The sequence below is a fragment of the Zonotrichia albicollis genome, chromosome 1 (genome assembly GCF_047830755.1).
Source record: "Zonotrichia albicollis isolate bZonAlb1 chromosome 1, bZonAlb1.hap1, whole genome shotgun sequence".
NCBI classification, from domain to species: domain Eukaryota; kingdom Metazoa; phylum Chordata; class Aves; order Passeriformes; family Passerellidae; genus Zonotrichia; species Zonotrichia albicollis.
Genome location: NC_133819.1, coordinates 17,345,136 through 17,370,655, shown reverse-complemented (window position 1 = coordinate 17,370,655; position 25,520 = coordinate 17,345,136). Strand labels below are relative to the sequence as shown.

At 40.1% G+C, this 25,520-nt stretch overlaps 1 protein-coding gene across 1 annotated transcript in view; it reads left to right on the top strand.

Annotated features, from left to right (window-relative positions):
* Positions 1-25,520, top strand: part of GPR158 (G protein-coupled receptor 158) — a 191,072-nt gene that overhangs the window by 7,872 nt on the left and 157,680 nt on the right. The window contains exon 2 of the mRNA XM_005480468.4: positions 9,705-9,810. Coding sequence (XP_005480525.2) covers positions 9,705-9,810 — 106 coding nt within the window. The remainder of the gene's footprint in view (positions 1-9,704; positions 9,811-25,520) is intronic.

Genomic DNA, 25,520 nt, shown 5'->3' with positions numbered 1-25,520 from the left:
TTTCCAAAGTGTTTTACTGCATCTTTTCTGTGTCAGCCAGGTTTTGTTGTGGGTTATATGAAGCATTTTTATCACTTGCAGACTTTGTCATGGCCACTCATTTGTGAAGTCCAACTTGTTAACTTCCCTGCATGTGAAAGCTGACTTTTATTTAATTTAATCTTTCCAGATGGATGAAAATAGTTCATTTTTGTCAGAAGCTGTCTCTGCTCTGAGCAACTTTTGTATCTTGGTTGTGTATTGTTAGATATTCTACTTCAGCCTTCCACTTTCTGAGGTATTTGAAATGTTTTTGGTAGAGCCTGTCCTTTTAAAATGTGATTTCTAAAAATATCTTGATATCTTGGTTTTGTCTTACATTCTTGTAATTTGTATGTTCCTCCTTGCCCAGGTTTATGCCTTTCAATTTCTTTTTTTTTTTTTTTGAAGTTGGCTTCCACTTTTGAGTTTTAAAATGACCTTGTTACCTTTAAATAAATTTTCAGGGTCACAGGATTTAGTATAGTTAGGCTGCAACCATCCATCCTATGTAGGATTCTTCTATTTCAAAAGCTCTTTGTGTTCCTAATGTATTTTCTTCTGTTGTGCTCTGTTCCTTGAGACTCTTTCTTTCCACCTGCCTGTTTGACCCCATGGATGGTAATGGGAACATTAAAAGAAAAGCAGCCTGAATTTGGCTCCAAGACCTAATTTCATAGGTATAATCTAATGTAAGTGGTACTTTACCATCAATGACACCTGGCATTCCTATACAAGGTGATGCTTTGTGACAGAGTTAAGATGCTAGCTGCCACTTGAGCATCCTCAAGTGGAAAAAAAACCCAAACAAACAAGCCCAAACTATCCCCACTCCTCAGAGTATCTAAGAAACTCTCTAACTAAACTGCAAGGGTATCCCCAGTGAGGCAGCACTGCATGCCATAAATATGAAGGCAGATTTAATTTGAAATAATTCTTCAGACAATAGAATTCAGCTTTAAGTATTCTGCCCTTGCAGTACTGTTTCAATTTACTGTCTCTCAAAAGAGAGACTTTCTTTGCAGGTGAATCCTAATTTATGTGCCCACACTGCTGTACCTTACTGTTCAGTTTATTTTTAGTGGAAGCTGATTCTATGAAAATGTGTGTTGAAAAGCAGCAGTCATGCTATGGCTGAGGAATTAGGGAGGTGTCTGTCCTATTAGAAAGGAATTGGTGGTGACTCTGTGACCAAGCCAAACTCGTGTCTCATGTCCCAGCAGCCTTTTGTGAGTCTGGCTGGTTGTGCATGGTAACAACCTTAATGATGTCCAAGTGATGCAGAATCCTAAATCTTAACTTTCAAAGGCAAGCTGAACCTGCAGACCCTGCTGTTTGTCAGTAAGGCTTATGGCTGAAATTTCACTTGTGAATTTGACACCAGGGTTATTTTTGGGTGCTGAGTTGATGGTGCATGGGAGGAGCCTCAGTTGTCAGGTACTATGCAATATTTGAAGATTAATATTCTTGAAAGTGGCAACCTCCAAAACGAGAGTGGTCAGAAAAGGCATCTGCCCTGAAAACGTTTGCTATGCAAAATACAGTGTGTATTTGTCTAGAGGAGTGGGCATTAGCAGATTTCTGATGTTTGTAGAGAACTTGTTTTTCTTATCTCCTTGTTTTGTGGTAAAGAGGACTCATGAAGGACAGCATGGAGGGCTGAATGAATGTGACAGCAAGTATCCAAGCAGCTGTTTAGATGTGGATGATGATGCCCACTTCAGTGTGTGATAACCATCCCTTATATCTTAACTGTGAGCGCTCACAATGCTTATGGGCACAAAAGTGAGTGTACAAACTTAGAGGACAAACTGTGTGTTTAGCTGAGCTGTGCTGACCTCTGTGCCAAAAAAGCTTTTGAAGATCTAGAGCACAAGGATACTGTTTATCACCATTTAAATGTTGGCAGGCTATTATTTTGTACAATTCTGGATTAAGCTGACTGGGAGAGAATGAACGTTCCCCCTGATTTTTTTTTAATGATGTAACAGTAGAGACAAAAAAAATATTCTGTAGATAGGTTTTACAACATGTTGTTACAATGAAATATTATAACTAATGAAACTATCAAGATAGCTAGTAGTTTGGGAAAATAAGCTTAAATCAATTTCTGGCACAGATTTCAAGGCAAGCAGCATGCCAACAAACAGTAGTACTGGAAATACAGACAGGCATTAAAGCCTCTTAAATCAAACCTCTGACCTGACAGAAAATCCTTGATGACATCATTCTTCAGTGATTATCTTATATATAATTCAACTAATTCTTTCTTAACTGTATGTTTAACATGGACATGCAATCCTTAGATATCTCTTTTGTGTTTGTAAGGACTGTAAAATTGTGTCAGGAAACAAATATCTATTGTTTTAAGGAGATTAACAAAATATACTTACCTGCCAGATGGTCCACAATTACCAGTAATATTGTTATTAACTTATGGCTGTGGCTTGTGTTGAGCCAGGCAGCATTGCTGGTGTGGATGAATGTGTTACTCTGACAAGCTGAGTCTACTCTTACACCCTTGATATTTGTCTTGATTGCTTACACCAAGATAGCAACACTGCAATTATTCCCAATTAGTTCGATAAATATAACACAGGGAGTTGGTCCATATACATTCTAGGAGGATGTGTTCTTTCATATGTTTCATTTTCTGAATGCTGAATCAAAAATAACTGGAAATGTGGGTGGCTAAACAGGCTGTGCCAGCTACTGTATTAATCACAGATGAATTTCAGAAATCTATCGTGTACATATATTAGTGTGCTGTGTGTAATTGCAGTGGGTTACAAGTCTGAGGCGGTGTTTTAAAATGGATCTCAAATGAACTCATGGAATTCTTGTACCATCATGACACCTTTTATAAATGCCACATATATGCTTCAAGAAATTTTGCTTTTGAAAGCACTGTATCCTCAGGTAGCTTCAGGTCCTGTACTACTTCAGAACTGTGGTGTTACTATGAAACATGAATTGCAGAGGTTTAGTGAAAAAGGTATAATTATGTGCATCATGGGGGACAACAGTTGAAGTCCTGTGGCAGCTTGTAACTGTAAGGAGAGATTGCTTTCCTGCTCCTGCACTGTCCTGTTTCTTCTTACTGTAGATTTTCACCCCAGAAACTCACAAAGCTCTGAGAAAAGTGAAAACCAGAACAACTTACCCATGTCAAAAGTTCAGGTTGTGCTACAGAAGAACTGCAGGTGGGAGAAGAGTGTAGGTAAAAAAGTTTGCTGTGAGTTCATGAAGACTGAGTTTTGTGAAAGACAAACATTCTTGTAAGAAAAACTTTAGTATGAGAGAAGCAGAAGGAACATGTGTCTAGTTTGAAATGAAAGAATTTTGTAGTATTTCTGGAAGAGGTATTATGAAAATATTTTTGAGCTTGGATGGCTGTGATCCTGACAAAACTGAAGCGTAAATTAAAAGTACAGGTGGAAGAGGGCCACATAACCTGGGAGGGATATGGAGACTCTATCTGGGCATGACTGTGATCATGAATGTCTTGTATCAGCAATAGTGTGGCCAGCAGGAGCAGGGAAGTGATCATTCCCCTGGTGAGGCTGTACCTCAAATCCTGCGTTCACTTCTGGGCCCCTCACTTTAGGACAATGATTAAAAGGGCTGGAGCAAATCCAGGGAAGGGCAGTGGGGCTGGTGAAGGGTCTGGAGCACAAGTCCTATGAGGAGGGGGCTGGGGGAGTTTAGTCCAGAGAAGAGGAGGGGAGATCTTACTGCTCTCTACAACTGCCTGAAAGGAGGCTGGGGCCACGTGGGGGTTGGTCTCTTCTCCCAAGTGACAGGACAAGAGGAAATGTCTTCAAGTTGTGCCAGAGTTTTCATTGGATATTTGTGACTGTGTTCACAGGGGTCTTAGGATGAGGGAAGAGACAAGGGTTTTGACTCCATGTTTCAGAAGGCTTGATTTATTATTTTCTGATATATAGTATGTTAAAACTATACTAAAAGAATAGAAGAAAGTATTTCATCAGAAGGCTAGCTAAGAATAGAAAAGGAAGGAATGATAACAAAGGCTTGTGACTGACCAGAGAGTCTGAGCCAGCTGACTGTGATTGGCCATTAATTAGAAACAACTGCATGAGACCAATCACAGATGCACCTGTTGCATTCCACAGCAGCAGATGACCATTGTTTACATTTTGTTCTTGAGGCTTCTCAGGAGAAAAAATCCTAAGGAACGGATTTTTCATAAAAGATGTCTGTGACAGATATGAGGAAAACTCACTTCACTGAAAGGATTTTCATGCATCAGAACAGGCTGCCAGGGTTGAGTTACCCTCCCTGGAGGTATTTAGAAGATGTGGCACTTATAGACACAGTTTGATGGTGACTTTGGCAATGTTTCGTTAATAGCTAGAGCTCAATGACCTTAAAGGTCCTTTTCAAGGTCTTTGGAATGAAAACTATTGAATGGAAAAGTGTACTTTGTGACAAAAGATGTTGGAAAATCCAAGAACTACAGGCTGATCAGTCTCACCTCATTCCCTGGGAAGGTGATGGAGCAAATAATTGTGAAAACCCCTTCTGGAACACAGGAAGAGGAGGAATGTGATTGGGAGTAGTCAGCATGGATTTCTGAGGGGAAAATAGTGTTCAACCAACTCAGCAGCCTTCTGTGTACAGATAGCTGGTGACCATCTGGAGGTCAGTCACTTTTGATACACTCCTGGTGGGCACTGATTTGACACGAATCACCAATGTGTGCTTGTGGCAGAGAGAGCCAACAGCCTCCTGGCTGGTGAGAGGAGGTTTTGCTGATGGGTTGAGGGAAGTGATCCTCCCTCTTTCCCCAGCCTGGTGCCCCATTAAGAGTGCTTTGTCCACTTCTGGGCTCCTCAGCACAGGAGATATGGATGTACTGAAGCAAACCTGGTGCAAGGCCACACAGACAGTTAAAGGTTGGAGCATCTGATGTACAAGAGGGACTGATCAGCCTGGAGAAGAAAAGGCTTCAGGGGCATTTTGTGTGTAAGTACCTGGTGAAAAAGTGTAAAGAAGAGAGAGACAGACCTTTCTCAGCCTTATTCAATGAAAGGATGAAAAGACCAAGAGGCACAAACTGAAATACAAGAAATTTCATTTAAACATCAGAAATCTTTTTTATGGACACTGTGAGTTTGGTCAGTGACAAGATTGGGTTTCCCAGAGATGGTGAACTCTCCATTATTGAAAATATAAAAAACCCCAACTTAAGAGCCTGCTTTGAGCTGATTGGATTCATCACAAGAGGCTTCTTCCAATGATAGTTGCTGTATGAATCTGATTTTCACATCTATTTTTGACAAAGTAATTGTGTTAAAGAGCTTTCAAAGGATGTAAGTTCTTTAATCAGTTCTGATGTGAGAAGCCCAGTAGTATATTCCTTTCTTTCCAGTACATGGCTCTGAGTGTTAGGATGCTCTCCTGCTTTCTGATGCTTTCTTGTCCCACTGGAACATGCCATGAATTCTCCAAATTGCAGCACTTCTGGTACAAGACCATACTGAAATGCCTTCTCAGTCTACTTAATGACCCTAATTTCTCTGGCTTGTGTGTGTTGTCTTTCTCATAAGTAACCTCTAGGTAAGTTTTCTTTGGAAAATGTTTATATGCTTTTTTTACTGGCACTCTGCTTCTACAAGACTTTATTGTGATACAGCAAACTCTTAAAGCTGTTTCCTTCTCTTTAGGCAGTGATTAGTTTGTCCTATATTTGAAATCTGTACTTCTCTTTGCAGAAATGTTTGAGGAGGGAAAGGTGAGTTTCCTCTCCTACTAGTTAAAAACAAAATGTACACAAGGGAAAAACTTCCCATGCAAAGGAAATGAAACCTTCTTCCATCAGGTGCTTCAGGTGAATGGGTTGCATTTCCATCAAAGTTGAATCATCGCTGCTTTTCCTACTGTACAAACTGATTTATTTGGAGTAGTCAGGATGATGCTAATCCTTGGTATTTTTGCCAGTGTCACTGGTGTACAACATGAATTAGGAGAGCAAGGAGTAGTGTTGGTCCTGGTCCTGCTGCCTGTTTTGTGCCTGTCTGCAGCCATGGGGGGAGTATTCATTTGCAGAACAGGCCCTGTCCTCAGCCCACACACTAATATTTGTATTATCTCAAAAAGGTCCAGAAAATATTAGAAACATACCTGGTGGGATCCACACATGACCAGATGAGTGATCTGTTGTCTCCACTGCCATGGACATCTGAATCAGGCACCTTCTTGCCAGGTTAAATTGCCAGGAGACACAGACATTCGGTCTCCCAGGACACTCACGCAAGAAGCAAAGAAGGAATTGGAGAAAGTTGCAGACGCGATACAGAATTTGGCACGGCATTCCTGCTAATGCCACGGGAGGTCCATGCGGCATTGGGGAAATTTCAATGCTGTCGCCTGATTTGAACATGTTAAGAGAGAATTCTCAACCATCAGGTTACCCTTGAAACAAGACTATCTCGAGTGGGCGATGCAACAATTGAAAGACCTGTTAATCGCATTGTTGGCGTTCCCAGGAACTTGCACAATCCACTTTCCGCAACACAAGATACTGCAATCGCAAATATGTTATAAAACAAAACCAAGAATAAGTGAAGAACCTTTGGACGGGATCACAGTGTTCACGGATGGCTCAGGGAAGACACACAAGTCAGTGATCACGTGGAGAGACTCACCCCCTCAGGAGAGACGTTCTGGTGTTCAAACCCCAATTTCAGCTGAATTAAAAGCCTAGCAAACACGGTCCGGAACATGGCCGCCGACAGGAAGTGGAGCAGTGCAAAGGCTCTCGCAACCACAGTGTTTTCTGGTACAGTCAATGGTGGACGAAGTGCTCTTGCCAACACTGTCAATTCTGTATTTTTGTCCGCTGAGATAACTGTTGGATAGACAATGAGTCCAAGAATACTGCACTTATCTTGTCCGATTATCAGGAAATCTTGCTTCTTATATGAGTCCCCGCGGACACCTGTTGGTATTTCCGCATGACTTTCGTCTAGAAAGCATACTAATTTTGAAGCTGCCAATGTGCACTGTGCCCCTGGTGGGAGGAGGTCTGGGTCACTGTGGAATCGGCGTTCTCGGGTTCTCGCGTTCGGAATGACTTCACGAGAGGTGGTCCCAGGGCGCCTTCTGGTTCCAGTCCGGGCTGTTCTGCTACGAATTGTCTTCGGCTGTTAACCGAAAGGTTGGTGGTTCGTGCCCACCCAGGGACGCCAAATGTCCGGTTAATCTCGGCTGTTTGAGGGGCCTGGAAAGGCCCGGGGTGGCCTTGGGGCAGCCCACGTATCGAAGGACGAGAAGAGGCTTCAGTTCTTCTTTCGGTTTTTATGTTTATTAATTGTTTATCTAAAAGATGTTCTTTCAGCCACCAGAGATCTGCTCAGCAGTCAGCCATGGGCGCACTGTCTGCCCTCCCGGGCAGCCATGTATCTTTATACCCATTGTTACGTATACAATATTTATCATTTTTCCCCAATACCATCTATTCTTATAACTCGGTGTACTCTCAGTAATAACCAATCCAAAGGTGCCACCGTGGCCAAAGAAGATGGAGGAGAAGAGGAAGAAGAAGGAGGACAGGACACACCCCAATTCCTCCATCTTACTCCTCTAAACCCCCCTGTACATAAATCCTAAACCTTGTGTCTCACTCTCTAATTAGCTAATCTTTTCGCCATTCACCCGGTGAAGCCCTCATCCTTGTCGTCTCCTGTGCAGGACCAAAGTCCAGCCACCAGACACTTCTGGCATCCTTCCAGGACTCCCGAGCCCCCCAAGGTGGTCTCGGTGGCTCAGCATCTCAGGACTGAGATCTTGAGATCCGACAGGTTAAATTTGTAATCCACTGACATCATCATTTTAAAGAGAGAATCTGTGCAGTATGACAGTTTTTCCTCTTCAAGTTATTGCTCACCCAGAACATGGAAAAAACAGTTTCTTAGGGTAGAAACATGGTTTGAGCAGTCCCTGGTGAAACTGCTGTTCAAAACAAGTGTACAAAGGCAAAACCTAAAAATATATCAGAATATTCCAGAAGTGTGGTGTGTGCCATTTTAAATTTAACTTGCTAGAACCAGCACTTAAGTATTTCAAGCAATTTCTAAATGTGCCCAGCATTATATTGTTTAGATTCTAGTCAGGGGATTGAGTGCTCCTATACTGTCTAACTTCCTACTGTCTGTTTTATGTAATTTTCTCATGCATTCTTCTGACCACTTACATGATGTAGTTGTGTTTTTCCATTTACTATACAGCATGCCTGAAGATGAATGTCCAAATTTAGTTGTTGTGGACTCTTGCTGTACTGGGGTCAGATATGAGGGAACAGCATTGTCCTGGTTTTGATCTAGCTCACTCTTATGTTCTAATTTTGCTTGTACATATCCTCTCAAATACATGGCTCTGTAGCTGTCTTGTTGCAATTATTGTGTTATGAGCATTAATTAAAAGAGGGAACACACTTTGAGGTGAATGAGGTGCTTCTGAGATAGAGGCTGGGCCATGCCCTTGTTGGTTCACAGCCTGAAAGAAGGGAGATGGTGGTGTTTGTAAAGTTGTGGAAGTCCAGACTGTAGAAATGAAAACATCTGTCCCAAGTGGCTGAAATGATTGACTTGAAAGGAATGGTATTCTGGATGTAAGAAATTAGCACAGAGCATTCATCCACTATGAATGAGTTTGTGTAATGATTTAGTAACTAGAAGTTGCATATTGACATTTTTGTCAAGTCTGGACTACAGTCATAGATGTCATGCTGTGACAAAATTATGCTATAAATGCATCCTAGGTCATTCTGAGGAATATGTAGACCTTTAAAGACTTTTAAAAAAAGACATAGATATACAGTTTTGTACCTTTTTTCTTCTGATGATTTTCAAGTTTTTTATGCAACAGAGTGTCAGCTTTGAAATTGGCTTGTTAGCTTTTCTTTCAAAAGCATTTTTGAGGTAAACTGTTGATGAGAGACTTCTTGGTATAGGACTTAGACAATTTAGATGGTCCTTCAGGACGTGTGTGTGTAGGAAACTTTTTTCCCTACACAGAGATCAGTGATCTATTGGTGGCTTGTGCAGCTTTCTGATGTTGTATCAGGTTTTATTGCAGGGCCAGCTGGCAGAGGTGTGGGGAGAGGGCTTGGATGCTGGAGGAGGATGTTGAGCTGCAGAGAAGAGGCCTGAGTGTCTCTGGAGGCTGGGTTGTCTCCAGGGAGGGTACAAAAAAGGCTTTTGCCAGTTGTTTTGGCAAATAGGGTTCCCTGGTGCAAAGGGAGAATGTAGTTTTTGCTGGATGTGGGGCGAGGTGCAGTGTCTGGTACCTTGCACTCAAAACTGCCTGGGAAGGTTGTTAGCTTCAGAAAAAGTAGTGCAGCTCTTTCACTGTATTTATTTTGGGTCTTTGCTGCACAATAAAATGTAAGGGCATGGCATTGTTTGAACATACAACTTGCTCTTAACTGCCACCCTAGTCTTAATGTGTTAGATTTACTGACCTCTTGTCCATAGTACATCTCAGTAAAGTCTAAAATAAGAATATTTCTGTGACCATGCTCTGGGAGCACAAAACTTTTCTGGTTTTAGACATTTTATCAAATTCCATATTTAGAAGAAAGAGGTTGTTCTGCTTTTCAGGCTGCAGCATCACAAAAAAAGCTTAACCTATTTCTGTGGTTGTTTCCTCTCTGCTTTCAGAGGTGTTGTCAAAGTGGACATCAATCTGCAGAAGGTGGACATTGACCAGTGCTCGAGCGAGGGATGGTTCTCAGGGACACACAGGTGTCATCTCAACAATTCTGAGGTATGTCTGTCCCTCAGGGACCTCACTTCAGTAACAGATATCTACACTGAGCACTGTTCTGTAGTATAAATGTTATGTGTTTTACTGACATTGAATGTGGTTTGTGGGGCTGAAGGAATCTTTCTGTGTGAGGTGTTATGGGATGCATGAATTTCAGGAGTGCCTGCATTTTGGAACCATTGATGTTGAAACAGAAGCAAAGTTATTGTGAAGAGATAACAGTTACAGGGGAAAAGATTACCAATGAAATAATTTATGAAGTTCTGCTTTGCAAGTGAAACAATTATTTTGTGCTCAAAATCAAAATAGGATTTTAATGTCAGTGTCACTTTTGCTTGGATAACTTTGCAAAATCTAGTAGCTGAAATGCTAATGGTAATTATTCAGAAGTACATGGTCATTTGATAGAGTGATACAGAATAACAGGCAGAATTGGATACTGTAATTCCTTCCTAGTAGAAATGCCAACATTTTGACAGAGCTGACTAAAATGTTTGTGCTCAGCTCCTTCCTGCTTCCTCTTTCTTCTGAAGGTCTCTGTCTGGTTCCATCTGTCAGCAAATCATGGATCCTTCAGCCTGGCCTGTCTTATATATTCAATGAAACTTTTAAACAGAATACATTTTGGTTTTTCTTTTAATTCTCCTGTGTAAAGGTGATTTCAAAGGCACTCATTTGTTTTCTGTGAGGGTAGGTATCTTATGCACTTCTGTACTTTTGGAAAGGACAATTAAAATGTAGGGGAAATTGACATTCGTCTACCAGAAGTCAGGAAATGCTTGCCTAATTTTCTGTAAAATGCCAATTTATCAAAGCCAAGTCTAAATTTAGAGAAGTTGTTGGTTTTGATGAATTCAGCTGCTAACATTTTTGAGCAAGAAGAACTCAGAATTTTTGTAAGCATCTTTTTTTTGTATTTTTCTCTGTGATTTTTTTCATGAAATAAACTTGAAATGCAAAATCAAGTCATTGATAAAGACTAATTTAAGTCTAAACATTTCTGCAAGTGAAAAAAAAATTATTTCTTGGCTACTTTGACTTCTGAATTGTGAAGGGAACGCTTTTGAAGTCTCTCCTGTTTCTTCCTAGAAGAAAATACTGTTTCCCATGTGATCTGGTAAACCTTGTTTTTTAAATAAATTCTAGTTATCCCAAATGTGATAATATACTTTGGCAAGTGCTCCTCCTTCTCCTAATGTCTTATGAGCAAAATATGTCAGCAGAGGGGTGGGACTGTAAACTGCAATGCAGAATAAAAGGGGAAGAATCCAATCCTGTGTCTCTTGTGGCTTAGCCCCAGCTGGCAGCTCAGTCCCAGGCAGTCATTCCTTCATTTCCCCTGTCCCACTGCCATGGGGTGGAGAACTGGGGAAAAAAGATAAAGCTGGTGGGCTAAAAACAGTTTAATAATGGAAACAAAGCAATATGGTAATAATAGTGATAATAAAAGGTACTATTGCTATAAAGATGGGGGAAAAAAAGGAAAATTAAACCAGAAAACAACCAGTGATGCACAACATCACCTGCTGACCCATGCCTGTCATATCCTCCAGCAGCAAGTGACCCCTCCTGCCCAACTCTTCCCAGCTTATATCCATGCCACCAGGCAGGATGTTCCATGGTGTGGGATATCCCTCTGGCCGGCTCGGGTCAGCTGTCCTGGCTCTGCTTGCTTCTTGTGCAGAGCTTGGGAAACTGGAAAGCCCTTGACTCAATGCAGGCATTGCCTAGCACACTGGTGTTTTGGCTGTTGCTATCTCACAGAAAATCCAGAACACAGCTCTGTACCAGATACTGAGCAGAAACTACCACAGCTGAACCCAGGAGAAGGTCTCATACTTGTTTCATTGGAACCCATTCTGTGCAATAAGGGTGACTTACATAGTTGTGCAACCATATTTTCCACACAGTTTTTCTTATAAATGCCAATGAAATCATATTCCCTGTGCTCTCTCTTATCCTCCTAGGGGCAGTTAAACAAATACCTGCTGATGGTTGAATGCTCTGCCCCCATTTACAAAGTCTGTCTCTAGCAGAGTGGGAAGAGAATCCAGGAGATCTCTGGATTTCCAGTTCTGCTCTAGTTAGACCCTCCTTGCTCACTTCAGTTTTGTTAGGTGACTTGAGTATTTACTGCAGCATGGCCTCTGTGCAGAGTGTTTGATAAGCCTTGGCCATAGTGAATTTCTGATTTGGCTCTGAAATGTTTACTTCATAGCCCATACCATGGGTCCAGGCCTCCAATATTACTAAACCAAAGGCATGGAGCTCAGTATTTCAGAATATTTAAAAATTTTAGAAATACAGCTCCCTCCTTTCCCAATGCTATGAAAATAGAGAATGACTCTGTGCAAGAATGGGAGGAAAGGACCAAAGTTGTGGATTAATCAAAATGCTTTTATAGTGGCTAAAACCCACTAGACACATGGCAGACAAATTCTCCTTTCTGTGCTGTTCTGAAGTGTTTATTTTCTAAATTAAAATCAGTTGAAATGAGGGAGATGGAGGTGCATGGAAACATATGGTAAGCCAGTGGTCTGTATGTGCTAGACAGAAAAAAGGGAGGGCATGGATGGGATCCAACTTCTTCCAGAAAGTAGAGACTGTTGTTGAAAGTACTGTATTGCCTTCACATAGTCTGGCACAGCAGTGCTAGGTGATGATGCTAACTGTGGCACTGGGATTTGTCTTTGGAAGGTCTATCTAGAACAACCTGATTGTGATGCAATAGTTATAGTGTTAGTCCTTGCTTGGAAAAAAAAAACAGTGTCAGGTTGAGTGATTTGGGAATATTATGATTCAAATATGCAAAATGCTGAGACATAACTAATCTTCCTTAAATTTCCATCTGTCCTTAGATTTAGGTGTTCCTTAGGATTGGTGGATCTTGCTTTATGTATGGTGCCCTCAAGTACAAAAAAAACCAGGAGAAAACCAAGCACTAAGAACTTTGAATTCCCCATTTTTAATTCAACTAATCAAATTTGTAATATGTGTAATTGGCCTTTGCAGTACAGAGCATCCCAGCTTTCCTCTCCTTTCTCCAAATCCTTCTCAGGATGCTGCAAGAAATCAGTGACTGGGATTTTTTCCTGATTTGCTCTCCTTTGTGGGCAGTACACATGCATCCCTGATTTGTAGCAGCCTAGATGAACAAGAGTGCCCTTGTTAAACCACAGGGTAACTGGACACTGCTCAACCTAATTAAGCAGGAAGTTTAGTGATACTTAACACAGGAAAGCCAAATTGCAGCCATGGCTAAAGTCTATTTCAGTTGTTATCCTTTTCTCCTTTTAATAACTTGATCAGCCAAAAAGAGGTTGATGGCCAGGTGGCTTTTGTGAGAGAGAGCTGCATTCTGCTTCCTGACTTCTATTTTGACTCCCAAATAGGCAATGGCTTCCCCAAAAGCTATTGGACAAGATATTTGGATTCTCTGGGGCTGCAACAAATGTGACAAGTAAGATCTGCAGAGTTAGAAATAATTAAGTTGGGTAGATCATAAAATGATGCAGGCAAGTCTGATATTTACAAACAGTTACCCAATAACAAAAGCAAAGTAATTTCATTGTACAGGCAGTGCTGTACAATGTACAGTCAAGGCAGGTAATGGGAGTAAGTAAACATGCACTTTTACCCTGTTGGAAACCCTTAAAGACTTCTACTATATTGGATTTCTTCTCCATAAATGCTGACAGCAGCTGCTGGCACTTTTAGTAACAACTTTAGAGTCCTTGTGGAGCCAGCAGCAATAATGTCAGGCAGGGCTGAGGAGCATCTGAAGAAATCAGCTGGTGTGGCCCCTGAGCGTGGCCGGGTCCTTGCAGCCAGCAGCGTCAGTCTGTGAGCAGGGGCAGCAGACTCCACACTGCTCCCCGGCCTTAATGAGCCTGCCAACAGCTTGCAGTGTGAGGCAGGCTCAGCTGACATCCCTCTGGGTTTCAGCAGTATTCCACAAATGACAGCGTGCAAAAATATCTGGAGGAAATGAGGGAAGCAGAGTAAACAAGAAGGCTGTGGTGCTGTCTGTGTACAGTGGCTGCATATCCCTGTTTGTAGAAGGATGCATAGGCCTACTGTGTGTTTATTTATTGTGCACAAACACAAAACCAACTGAGAAGGCAAAACAAATGAGCAGTGCAGCCAAAAAAATCTTTTTTCCATTGTTTAGCAAAACATTTTGGTCCATCATATTTTATTATACTGTATGCAAGGTTACAAGCAACTGAAGAAGGAGGAGGTGGGGGCTGGTTAAAAATAGAATTGTAATGGGAGTGGGTTGGGAGGGGGTGGAGGGAACCCAATGCTTTCCAGGTTTTTCAAGCAAGTGCTTTTCAGTGCCCTTGTCAGACTGGGAAAAGGCTATTAATGTGCACAGTCTGTGGGAGGGGAACTGTGGCAAGAGATTAGCATCTGAAGTCATAACTCACTGGGTCAAAGTCAGTGTCATTGATTTTGCTTTTTACTTGCATGTGTTTTCTGTCCTATCCATTAGGGAAAGTGCAGTCAGAATTAGAAGAATTTGAAATCAAAGCTGTTTGGTGATTCAGTCTGAGTGAATACGTTTATGGACTATAGTTAGCTTCTAATTTGGAAATAATAATAATAATTCTTGAAGCTCCGGATTGCATTCAACGCAGGATCAGAGCAGTACCCAACCAGAGCAGAGAGCATGTCAGGATATATTTGGTCTTAGAACAACATCATTAGTGGTAGCAAACAAATACTAAATGCTATATCAAATCCTGGGCTGAAGGGGGAAACTAAGGCAGAAAGGGCAGTGGCTCATTCAGTGTGCAGGTAAAGAAAACATAACCAGCACATCTTGGATTCAGAAGCAGACATGTTCTCTCCAACAGCTCAGGGTATTTGAAGAGCATGCATTAGACACAAAAAACCATTTTGGATGCTATTTTACAAATAACTTCTGCATCATCTGCATTCATGGGAAAAGTCCCCTTATGACAGTAAACCAGATCTAATCTGGCACTCCCCCAGACACTGTTACATAAAATAAGGTGGAGGTTTGTTGGAGTTCTCAGTGATAAACAAGGTGCTGTGAAAACCAGCTTTCAGTTTAAGGAAGAGCCAGGTTGCTTAGCTACAGCATCTTTGCTTTAAAGACAAAAAATTTAAATGAGTCTGTGTTTTGCAGGAGCTAATCTTGGTTATCAATGTTTTCTTCAAAGAAGAAAACCTTTGCAAAAATTTATTTCATCCTAGCTAGCAGTCTTAACTTGAGCATTTAAATTCATCTGGGTCAGTTCTATTTGCTTCTGTTTTTCCTTCCCCCAGAGTTAAAACATGAAAAGAGGTAAATGGTTGGCTGAATGATGTTGCCTGTCAAACTAAAATAGCTGTGGGATTTTTGGTTTATCTTGCATATGACAGGTGATGTAGCATTACATCAGTTTCCAGTTCTTTCAGATCTGTGGCTGCAGTTTTTGCATCTTTCTCTGCTGAGCAGAGAAGTTCAGTCAGGCAATGCTGATTAGCTGTGCTGGTGCTTCTTCTCCTTGTGTTTGGGAAGGGAAGAGGTGAGGCCCAGAATTTTAGTTGGCTGGTGGAACATGAGAAAAAGGTATGTGGTGGGAGCAAAGGGGAAGTTGCAGAGAGGGGGTTGGATGCAGGGAAGAGACTGAAAAACTGTGGCTGGGGCAAGAGATGGAGGATCAGGGTTTATTGGGAGGCACAAAAAACCTTGCAGTGAGGAGCGTGGGGACTGGAGCCAGGCTGCGCCATCCTCATGGCAGGCTGGCTGTGAACTGCCTTTCCCAGAGCAAAAGGGCAGAAGCTGTAGCAAACCCAGGCATAAACAGAGCACAGCTTCATTAGAGTCCTCAGTTGTTATCACTGTGTCCAGAGGCCTGTGCAGTGTCTGAAAAATGCCTCTAGTAGCATTAAGCACAATTAGATATGTGCACTTAGATAAATATGCAGCATTTTGGTTTCAATGCATCTGGTCCAGTCTGTGAGAGATTTGACAGGCTTATCTTGTGAGGTGATACAAAAACTCTTACCTGCACTTTATAGCTGGCCCACAGGCAAAATTATTATCTCCAAACTGATAGACTGGAATTGAAGAGTGATCTCCAGGTGTGTGAATTACCTTGTCCAGAGTTTGATTTCTGCAGAGAGGTGTGCCAGCCATGTGTGCTGAGATGTGCTCCAGCCAGGGCTCAGGCTGGGTCATCTTCAGAATGGGGTTTTGGGGTGCATCACAGCATGTACCCACACCATCATCCAGATAGTTCCAGCAAAACTTAGGCATCCTGATACATTTCTGAAACCTGTGTCTGATGAGCTTCATAGTTTTCTTAGTGATCTTGAATTGTGATAGAATTCTGGTCAAAAATTAAATCACCCAAACTCCTCTTAGATAAACACACTGTGGCTGTCATTGCAAAGGACACACCTTCTTACAAACTGTGCAGACTCTGTTCTTGAGTTAACTGTCAGTTTACTCAGGTAATATATTGCAGAAGGTTTTTTTCATAGTTAAAATAGAAAAATTCTGCTCATATACTTACTGCAGTTAATTTTTTCTTTGAAAAGAAAAATTTTTTTCAAGGCTTGAGAAAGTTAATTAATAGAAAAAAACTTGTCTGCCTTACTTTAAAAAAAGCTTCAACTGTAGTTACTATTTTTTCTGCTTTTTTCATAGTTCATCATACCTACACAAGAGGCAAGTTTAATTTAGCCTGGAGACTAAAGGTCATTTGTTTTTCTATAAAAATTAAAGTTATCTTGAAAACATATTAAAGCTCTCATGAAGAAAAACTGGAGACAATAGCTGCTGAATCTTTATATTCAAAACAATGTACTGAATCATAGTAATAACCTTAATGGAAAAAAAACTAATTTAGCTTTATTTTTAAGCACAATTTTATAACGCTAGACGTTCAAATACAGTCACTTTTGTTGGTGACTTTTGTTAAGAGGTAAATGCTTTTTTGCAAATGAAAGTGACTGCTTTTGGGTTATCTATGCTTTTGTTTAAATCTCAGTAATTTGTATGACTTTTTATTCTGGTTTCCATTTGCCAGTACTGTAAATTGATGGCTATCAAGGACTGGTGTCCTGGAAATTTCTTAGTTTTTTGTGCTTCTTTAATACTTTTTTGACGATTGCTGTTTGAGATTATGAATGTACTAAGCATCGGTACTAATATGGGAATGCAGAACATTTGATTTTTATCTTCAGATTTTTGAGTATTGATGCCTTTTTGTGTTTTGACTGTTTTGTAAGCTGTTTCATCCTGCTGCATTTCATTATTATTCATCTATAAGGATTTTATTGTTTTTTCTATCACTGAAAAAGTAGTGAAAATAAACACACTTCTTCCAAACATCCTATGTATATAAAATTCCTTAGATAAGTAAGATATTTATTGTCTTTGATTATTCCTTAACTTATAAAAGATGGTGAGGGAAAGTAGATATTGCTTAGAGACCAATCAGACAATATTTTTTATATTGTTTTCTTCTTGCTGCAGCATCAGAATTCCTCTGAAGTTAAATTTGGTCCACAGATTTACCACAACTATTCTCAAGGCAACCAGTTTGCATTTACTTGCCTGAAATAGGTAGTAGGATTTGCTTACTGAACTCTAGTTTTTTTGTCAGAATGTAATAGCTACTTTTTTTCCACCACCAATTCCATCTAAACATTTTAATAATTTTTCATCTTTCAAATATGGTTTGCTATGGAAAAGAAGTATTCATGAAGAGGTATAACTGTGCATTCTAATTTAATCAAAGTGAGTTCCATATTGTCACTTTAACCAGATAGTCTTACTGGTACATTTTAAAATGAAACTAACTCAGTTGACTTGACCTGAGAAACAAATTGGACTTTCTCTACAGCTAATAAACTGAAATATTTGCAACCCTCAAATATTTTTCTGTGTGTTTATATTAATTAACATGTATTTACAGCTAACCTGTTTATGTGTGCACACGTGAACATTATATGAACGTGTGTATCTGAACATCTGTAGATACATGTATTTGGAGCTGTGAATTGCTTGATCCTTTGCATAGAGGCATCCTGCCAGAGCTGCTTTGTGCTGAGATATTACAGAGGCTGGGGGGGACACTGGTCCTTGTTTTGCTCCTCAGCCAGGACAGGCTGCATTTCCATGGGTGATGGAGCAGCTGGGAAGCAGCTTTGTGCAAAAGGTTCAGGGGGTGCTGGTGGGCACCACGCTGACCATGAGCCGGCAGGGTGCTCTTGCAAGGCTTGCACAGCCTTGGGGCTGTGTTAGGCACAGCTTTGCCCGCTGCTCAGGCCTCCTCTGCTGGGCTGTGCCCACCTCTGGGCTCCTCAGTCAGGGGACATGGATGCTCTGCAGTTCAGCCAAGGGCACCACAATCATCAGGTGTTTGGGGCACCGCTGGAATGAGGAGAGGCTGAGCAAGCTGGGACTGTGCAGTGTAGAAAATAGAAGTTTTGGGGATTTTCTCTATGTAAAGGAGAGGCAGACTCCTCTCAGGGATGGTCAGTGACAAGATAAGAGGTAGGGCTTCAGACTGAAACAGTAAAAAACCCCTTTTTGATTACACTGTGAGGGTAGTCAGGCAGCAGAGCAGGCTGTCCATGGATGTGATGGAGTGACCACCATTGGTGATGTTCAGAATGCATGGTGCCCTGGGCAGCCTGGTTTAGTTGACCCTGCTCTGAGTAAAACTTGGGACTGGATGATTTTCAGAGGTGCCTTCCAGGCTCAGCTGCTGTGATTCTGTGGTCAGCTGCTCTTTCATCCTTGGTAGATTCATTTTTCCTGTCTGATTTAGTGCAGAAAACATGGCATCCCTTCTGAGCTTTGCATTTCCACTCTGCTTTATTTGTACTTGTGTCAAGACTCTCTTCCATTGCCAGCTGCTTTTGCTAATCACTTTTTTCTATTAAACTTCTAATAAGTGTGTGAAGATGTGCATGTAAGTTTTTTCAGAAATAATTTGCATTAGACACTTTTTCTATAACAAGCTCAATGTTTCTTTCTTCTACTACAATAGAAGAAAGGGAATCAATATATCCAGATTCTTATTTTCTTAGATAATAGCTGGAAGCATCTCAACTTACTTTAAAAGTCCTCTGAAATTGATTTAGTAGAGTTAACATTAAATTTTGGATTATGTTGGCTTGCTGCTTGTGCAAGGTTTTAAATATTTTTATACCTTCATATATTATCTAAGTATCTAATGGTTAAATCTTTGAGTGGATGGAAGATCTAAAATATAGATTTGGTGGTGCATTTGATTGGACTACAAATGCTGCATTATAAATTGGGAATTTTCCAAATAGACTACAATGGAATACTGTCCTAGAATTAGAGGATTCTGAGGGCTGTTTAGTAAATTGTTATAGGTTCTTTTGAAATTTAGACATTCTGTTACCTGTTTTCATCTGAAATGCAGTGAAGCAATATGAGCAGTGCATTTTCCTGAATGAATGTTTTTAATAAATGTAATTTTGAAATATGAAAACTTGTGTTTCAGATAGTTTCTCTTGGAAATTGTGTAATTTGAAAGACTGGTAAAACTTGATTGAAAATGTGCATTAATCTTAATCCTTTCTTATGGAGAGAATGTAAAAAGGACACTTGAAGAAGGTTCTGCTCCATGATAATGGCAGATGGCTTTGTAATACATATTGAGCATTTCTAAACCCATCTACCATTCAAAGCCCCACCAAATGCATGTCTCTTTTTTTTTCCTCTTGAAAATTTAGAAACTTTTGATGCCATTTGTCCAGTTCCATCCCTAATCATATCTGTCTTATGCTGTTGGATAGTCACAGTGTTATTTTAGCTCAGCCAAAGCATCTTCTCTCTCTTCCAAGAAAGGAAGTCAAAGAAAGCAACACTCCAGAACTTGTAGACTTCTATCAGCCATGATAAGACATGATTACCTTCCAATATATACAAGACATGGTAAAAATTGGCTTTAAGCACATGAGCGCAAATATTTGCTCTGTAGAGCTTAAACTCCATAATTCACGTTGTTCCACTGTCCTTCAAAGTAAATACACTGGCTGAAGGAGGCGTTTCTTGGTTGCTTAGTTATACAGAATTTTTATATGGAAAACTAATATATGATGCTTGTTTAAAAGAAATGTCTAAACAAAATGCTGCTGTCATCCTGATATGAATATTTGGGAATATTTTTGTGAAAAATGGTAAGACTGATTTTTTTCTTTTTCTTGGTAGTAGAATGAGTTTTAATTTTTAAATTTGGGTTTTCTCTGCAATAATGATTGCTTTCTAAGGGACCACTTTATTGCTACATAGACTGTGAATAAAAACCAATTCTCATGAAGTATTATTCAGTTAGCTACTTAAGGAAGAAATATTTTTGCATGTTTAATGCACATTTCAGCTATGTTTCATTTCCATAGGTGATTGAGTGTTGCTTTTAATTAGGCATAAGTGGATTATTCTAACTGGTTTCTAACATTGTTTTTTAAAAATGGTACATTATAGCAGTCATTTTTGTTACAAGTGTGACCTAAAAATATTTTCTTTGGTGATTACATGATGATATGGAGAGACATTTTGAATCTTTGTCATACTGCAGCAAATTTAAATGTTTTCCTATTTGTCTATCATTGTTGTAACACTGCTAAATGGTGGAAGTGTTGAAATACGTGTAATAATTGAGATGTGTCAACTTTCAAGTCCTTGCTTCTCACTGAATTTTCCGTAGGCTTTACATTAACTGTGTTGGAATTTGTATGTGTGTAGCACAAGAAAAGACTGCCATGGATCACAGATGTGGGAAGGAGGAGGAGGTTGGTGTGGGTGGGAAGCACTGTGTGCATCACTGAGGCTGCAGGAGCTGTCCCCATAAACTGGGGCCACAACCTTCACAGCCTGGTCCAGGAAAGAGTGATGAGGAAGAGGAGGGCTTGAAAAGCATGAATTCCATACAACAGCTGTGCACTCACCCTTTTAGTAAGAGTTACATGAAAGGATAACATTATTATAAGGAAAGAATACCATTGTAATCTCACTTGTCCATTGTAAACATCAAGCATTTGTCAGTGCTCTTGCTCCACTCCATTTGTTTTCTCCAAAGATACAGACTTTGTTACAAAGAACAGTCCTTGTGTTTTGTGAGGGATTTTTTTCCCCCTATTATTTCTTGCCTTGGTTAAGTCCCAAATAATTTTGGGTTGCAGATGTGAGAATGTTTGTAATTATCCATTCAGATCATCCATAGCTGTATGGCTTTACGGCAGCAGCTTTACATTAGGAATTGGTCTTTCAGTCTGTAGCCTGCAGACACTTCTCACTAATATAGTGTGAATCCTTGTTGGTGCTGAAGAGCAGAGGCAGTAATCTGTGATCTTAGCACAGAGGAGTGGAGCTGCTGACCTGTTGTGTTGGCCCTCAGAACTCCAGTTGGGCTTTGTTCTGTGACCAGCATTTTTGAGTGCATCCCCTGTAGAAAGACATTTTATATCCTGGAGGGAGAATGAAGGCAGGTGGGATATGTTCTTCCCTCTTGCAGCAAAGGCTAATCATTCAGGGGATCATTCTCTCTATCACCTTTCCAGGTACTATTGATCTTTATGTTCAGTTTAACCATCAGTACAAGCAACATGCTCTTAGTAAATACAGTTCTGTGGACATGATCCAAATTGTTAAGATCAGTCTGGTTTCTGGCAGACCTTCATTCTGACTTCTGGAGTACCCTTGTGCAGGTTAAAAGGAGTCTTTTTCTGCTTCCGCTTTTGAAAAGGATGTTACCAATAATTTTTTTTTGCCTTTTGATATAGTGTCATAACTGGGACAATCAGACTATTTTCTTTTTTACCTTCTCCCCCTATCGAATCCCACACCACGTGTTGCCTTTTTGGGAAAAAAACCAACCCCAAAAAACTGTATAAATTTTTCTGAAGTCTGCATTCTTTTTTTAATTTGCCATCTCAGCTTAGCTTTGGAGTTAGGTTGAATGCCTTGTTTTGGGAAGTATCCAGATGTAAATGCTGCTGCTTGTGTGCAACTCTGCCTCAAATCTGGTTTTGCTTTTCTCCTCTTAAAATTGACTACCCACTGGAAGACTTCAGAGTTGCAGCTTTTCCAAGATTATTTATTTTGTCTTGGTGACTCTGAGTGCAAATATCTAGCGATGCTGGGGATATTTGCATTGTTAGCCAGGAAAAACAAGTACAAATATGGCCTAAGTTCTCTCTCTTGGGTTTAAATGCAGACCAGGTACCTTCCTGGAAAACCCTTGTTAGCCATTCCCATGCCACTGGAATCCAGACAGAGATATTTTATTTGAATCCATGTGGTCTGTTATTGTAGGTGGTCGTATTCTATCATCTAACACTTGCTTTTGTCCTGAAATATACAATGAAGTCTCAGAAGTGATGAATAATTTTATCATAGGTATCTTTGGTCCTGTGCTCCTCCTGGGGAGCTCCACTGGACTGGTCACATCTCTTCCTGAAAATAGTCTGTAAGAAGAAAAACAGCAGCTAGATTTTGGATGCCTGCCTGAGGCTGGCAGTTTGGCTTTTACAGAGGAAATGCTGCAGACATGAACTGAGTGAATCTTCTTCAAGACAGATAGAAGAAACATCCCAGCTTTTTTAAAGCAGCTTGTACAGTTTGCTCATTCACCTCAAGTCACCGTGGCCATCTGTAAGGAAAAAGTTCAGAGTCAGAACAGTGAGCATTAGACTAAATTTTCTTTTTTGCTATTTTTACTTGTAGGAGGTAGGTTCTGTCTTAAACTACTATTAGCACTGATCCTGTGAGAGTTGACTCAAGAAACTCCTCTAAGTGACAGAAAAAGGTTATGTATTGGAAGGTTGGTGAGCTGTCAAAACACCTAAAGATATTTAAATTGCTTCAGAAATGACTGGCAAGTACAACCTCATTTTTAAATTACTGTCCTTATACAAGAATTAAGTTAATGGCATACCTTTCAGGGACAGAGGTTGACAGGGTAGTTCAACTACCGTTAGCTGTATTAATAAATATTTTCACTGAAGGCATGAGACAGAGCAGTTACTTTCCAAGCTTCCTATCCCTTTTCCTCAGCTTGAGTACAGCATACTTGGTTACCTTTTCTAGTCTGATTTACAATTACTTTTAGGGGCACTTTGGTGACAATAAATGTGTCTGGATTCCTTATGTCTGTAATGTAAAACCCATCACACTGTTTCCCACTAAAAGTGGGCTTTTTAGGCAAGAGTTCCTAATATTTGTTTCCACAGCTTCATAGAACTAGAGCAACTCTGGCACATTACAAAATATATTCTCATTATCATTTCTCCTGAAGAAGCAGTGCCAGGGGCTCTTCCTGTGGAGATTAGATTGTGCCTCAAAGTTCAGGACCATCAGAACTGAAAGCTCAGTTAATGGCATTCTGACAGAGACAAACAATTCCTTGGGAGAAAGAGGAATAGATAAAAACACTATTTTGAAGGTGTGCTGAAAAAAACCCCTCATTTTGGAATCTACATTGAAAGCACTGATGCCCAGTTTGTCAATACACCCAAGCAAATTCTGACAGAGAAGCCGTTTACTATTGCTTTGTACAACACAGCTCAGAATCTTCTGGGGGACAATGAGAAGATCCTTTCTTAAGGAAAATAAACCCTAGAACTCAAAATTTACAGTAGTAAGTAAAAGGTGCTTTCATATATAGAAATAATGAGGAAAAGAGATTAGCTAAAAAAAATTAGTATAATGGAAGATAAATGATAGGAGCCTTTTACTTCTAGATTATTTGAGAGAGCATATAGTGATGATATTAACTAAATAAATCAGATGGGGAAAAAAGCCATTTTATTAAGTTTCAAATATGTAAACTGAGAAAAATGCAATTGTATTAATGTAATTGTTTTTATTAAGACAAATGAACCATTTTTATTCAGTAGAGCACTCTGTAGAAAGTTATTACATGCAGGTTAGATCTAACTTACACTTTAGACTAAATTTAGACTTGTATATAAATCTCTATCAGGCAGTATTTTTTATTGGTGATTCCCTGGATTTAATTTTACTTTTACATTAGCTAGAATGAAAGTAATGCTGAAATTGTCCTGTAACAAGACTTTTTTTACCCAATAAATATAGTTCTGCCATTACAGGAGACAAGGATTCCTGAGCAATTTTCAGATAAAGCAGAAAAAGAAGTAGTTCCCATTGCAATACTGATGAGCACCTGTAAAGTTGGTTTGTCCACACATGATCTCAGGGATTTCAATTCTGCCATGTGCCTGCACCCCAAAATCCTACATGAAAGTCACTGTAGCAGTCTGGGCAGGCCAGGCAGCCCAGCTCAGCTGCTGACCAAACCTCTGAGTTCTGGTGTACTGACTTCAAGCACCATTTGTAGGACCACAGAAATTTGGCAACTAATAACTTTATTTTGGGATGAAATGAGGGGGGAAATTATGCTGTGGTTGAAGAGTTATGTCTTAGTTTTCCTCTTTGTCACTGATGTTTGGCTGTAATTTCTTATGACAACAGAGTAGCTTCAGTTGAGAAGCAGAATATTCTTTCCCTACTGCAAAATGTCCTAGCAGAAAATTAATGCCGAGAAGCCACAGAGGAAGTGTGCATTTGGGTTTTGAGGTGAATGTCATCCTTTCAAGGGCAGTTTAAAATATTTAGAAAGGAAAAAAGAAAAATAAAAAAGATGGGCAGTACTATGTGTACCTGCACAGGTAAAGCCGACAGAAGCTGGTCTGGTCAGGTGTTTAACTTTTCCTCATTGGAGGATGCAGCCCTTGGCTTCAGTTTAGGACTGAACCTTTCACTACAGAACTTTACTGTTCGAAGGATTGAACATTATCAAACAGCCTTTGAATTAATATAATAGTGACAATGACATTTGAAAGCATTTAGAAGTTTCCAGAGCTTTCTAAAACACTTGGAGAGAAATTGCTGTATTAAAAGTTCACAAAAGTATATGTTTTTTATGGGTAAAAAGACCCTAAACCTGTTAAAGTAACCCCTCTGAAATACCTTTGTTCTTCTTTCGCCTGTGCAAATTTTCTCTGCCATCTGAGCACAGATGGACCCTTGTCTGCCACCTCCTGCCTGGGTACTTGAGCTTCACTCATTTGTGAATCAGGCAGAGGTGCCCAGTGATGGGTGTCTTCCCTGGGGAAAATCACCTGTGCTATTTTACAGGCATGCCTACAGCACCTGGGAGCTCATTAGTGTTCTATACCATCCTGTGACCTTTCAAAGGAAAGGAGTTTCTGAGGACTTTCTTGGAAGAAGGTGGGAAAACCATTATGTTTTGGTTTTGCTCTGCCTGAGAAGTCAAAGTAGATCAAATAACTCCATTATGCAAACAAGTAATAGATGCATTATTCATCTCTGTCGCTCCCATTTCATGCATTTTGTATATGATCTATTTCCTTCCATTTAATGAAGAAGATAAAACCCCTTTGGTCTGCACTAAGTAGCTCTTTTTTTCTTCTTTTTTCCCCCCCACCTTTTTATTTTTACAATGTTCTTGCCAGTGCTGTGTGGTAAGAATGTCAAGTCAGGGTCAGTTTACCCAAAGCGAAAAGGCTGGATCTACTTTTAATTCAGAACTTCAGGAGCAGATTTGCTTTACTGCTGCAGTCAGTAATGGATACATAATTGCATGCCTGGATGGAATGAGAAACACTTGATTTGGGAATTAGGCATTCTAAGAAAGAACCCAACTACATTTCTTTGTGGCAGCAAGCAT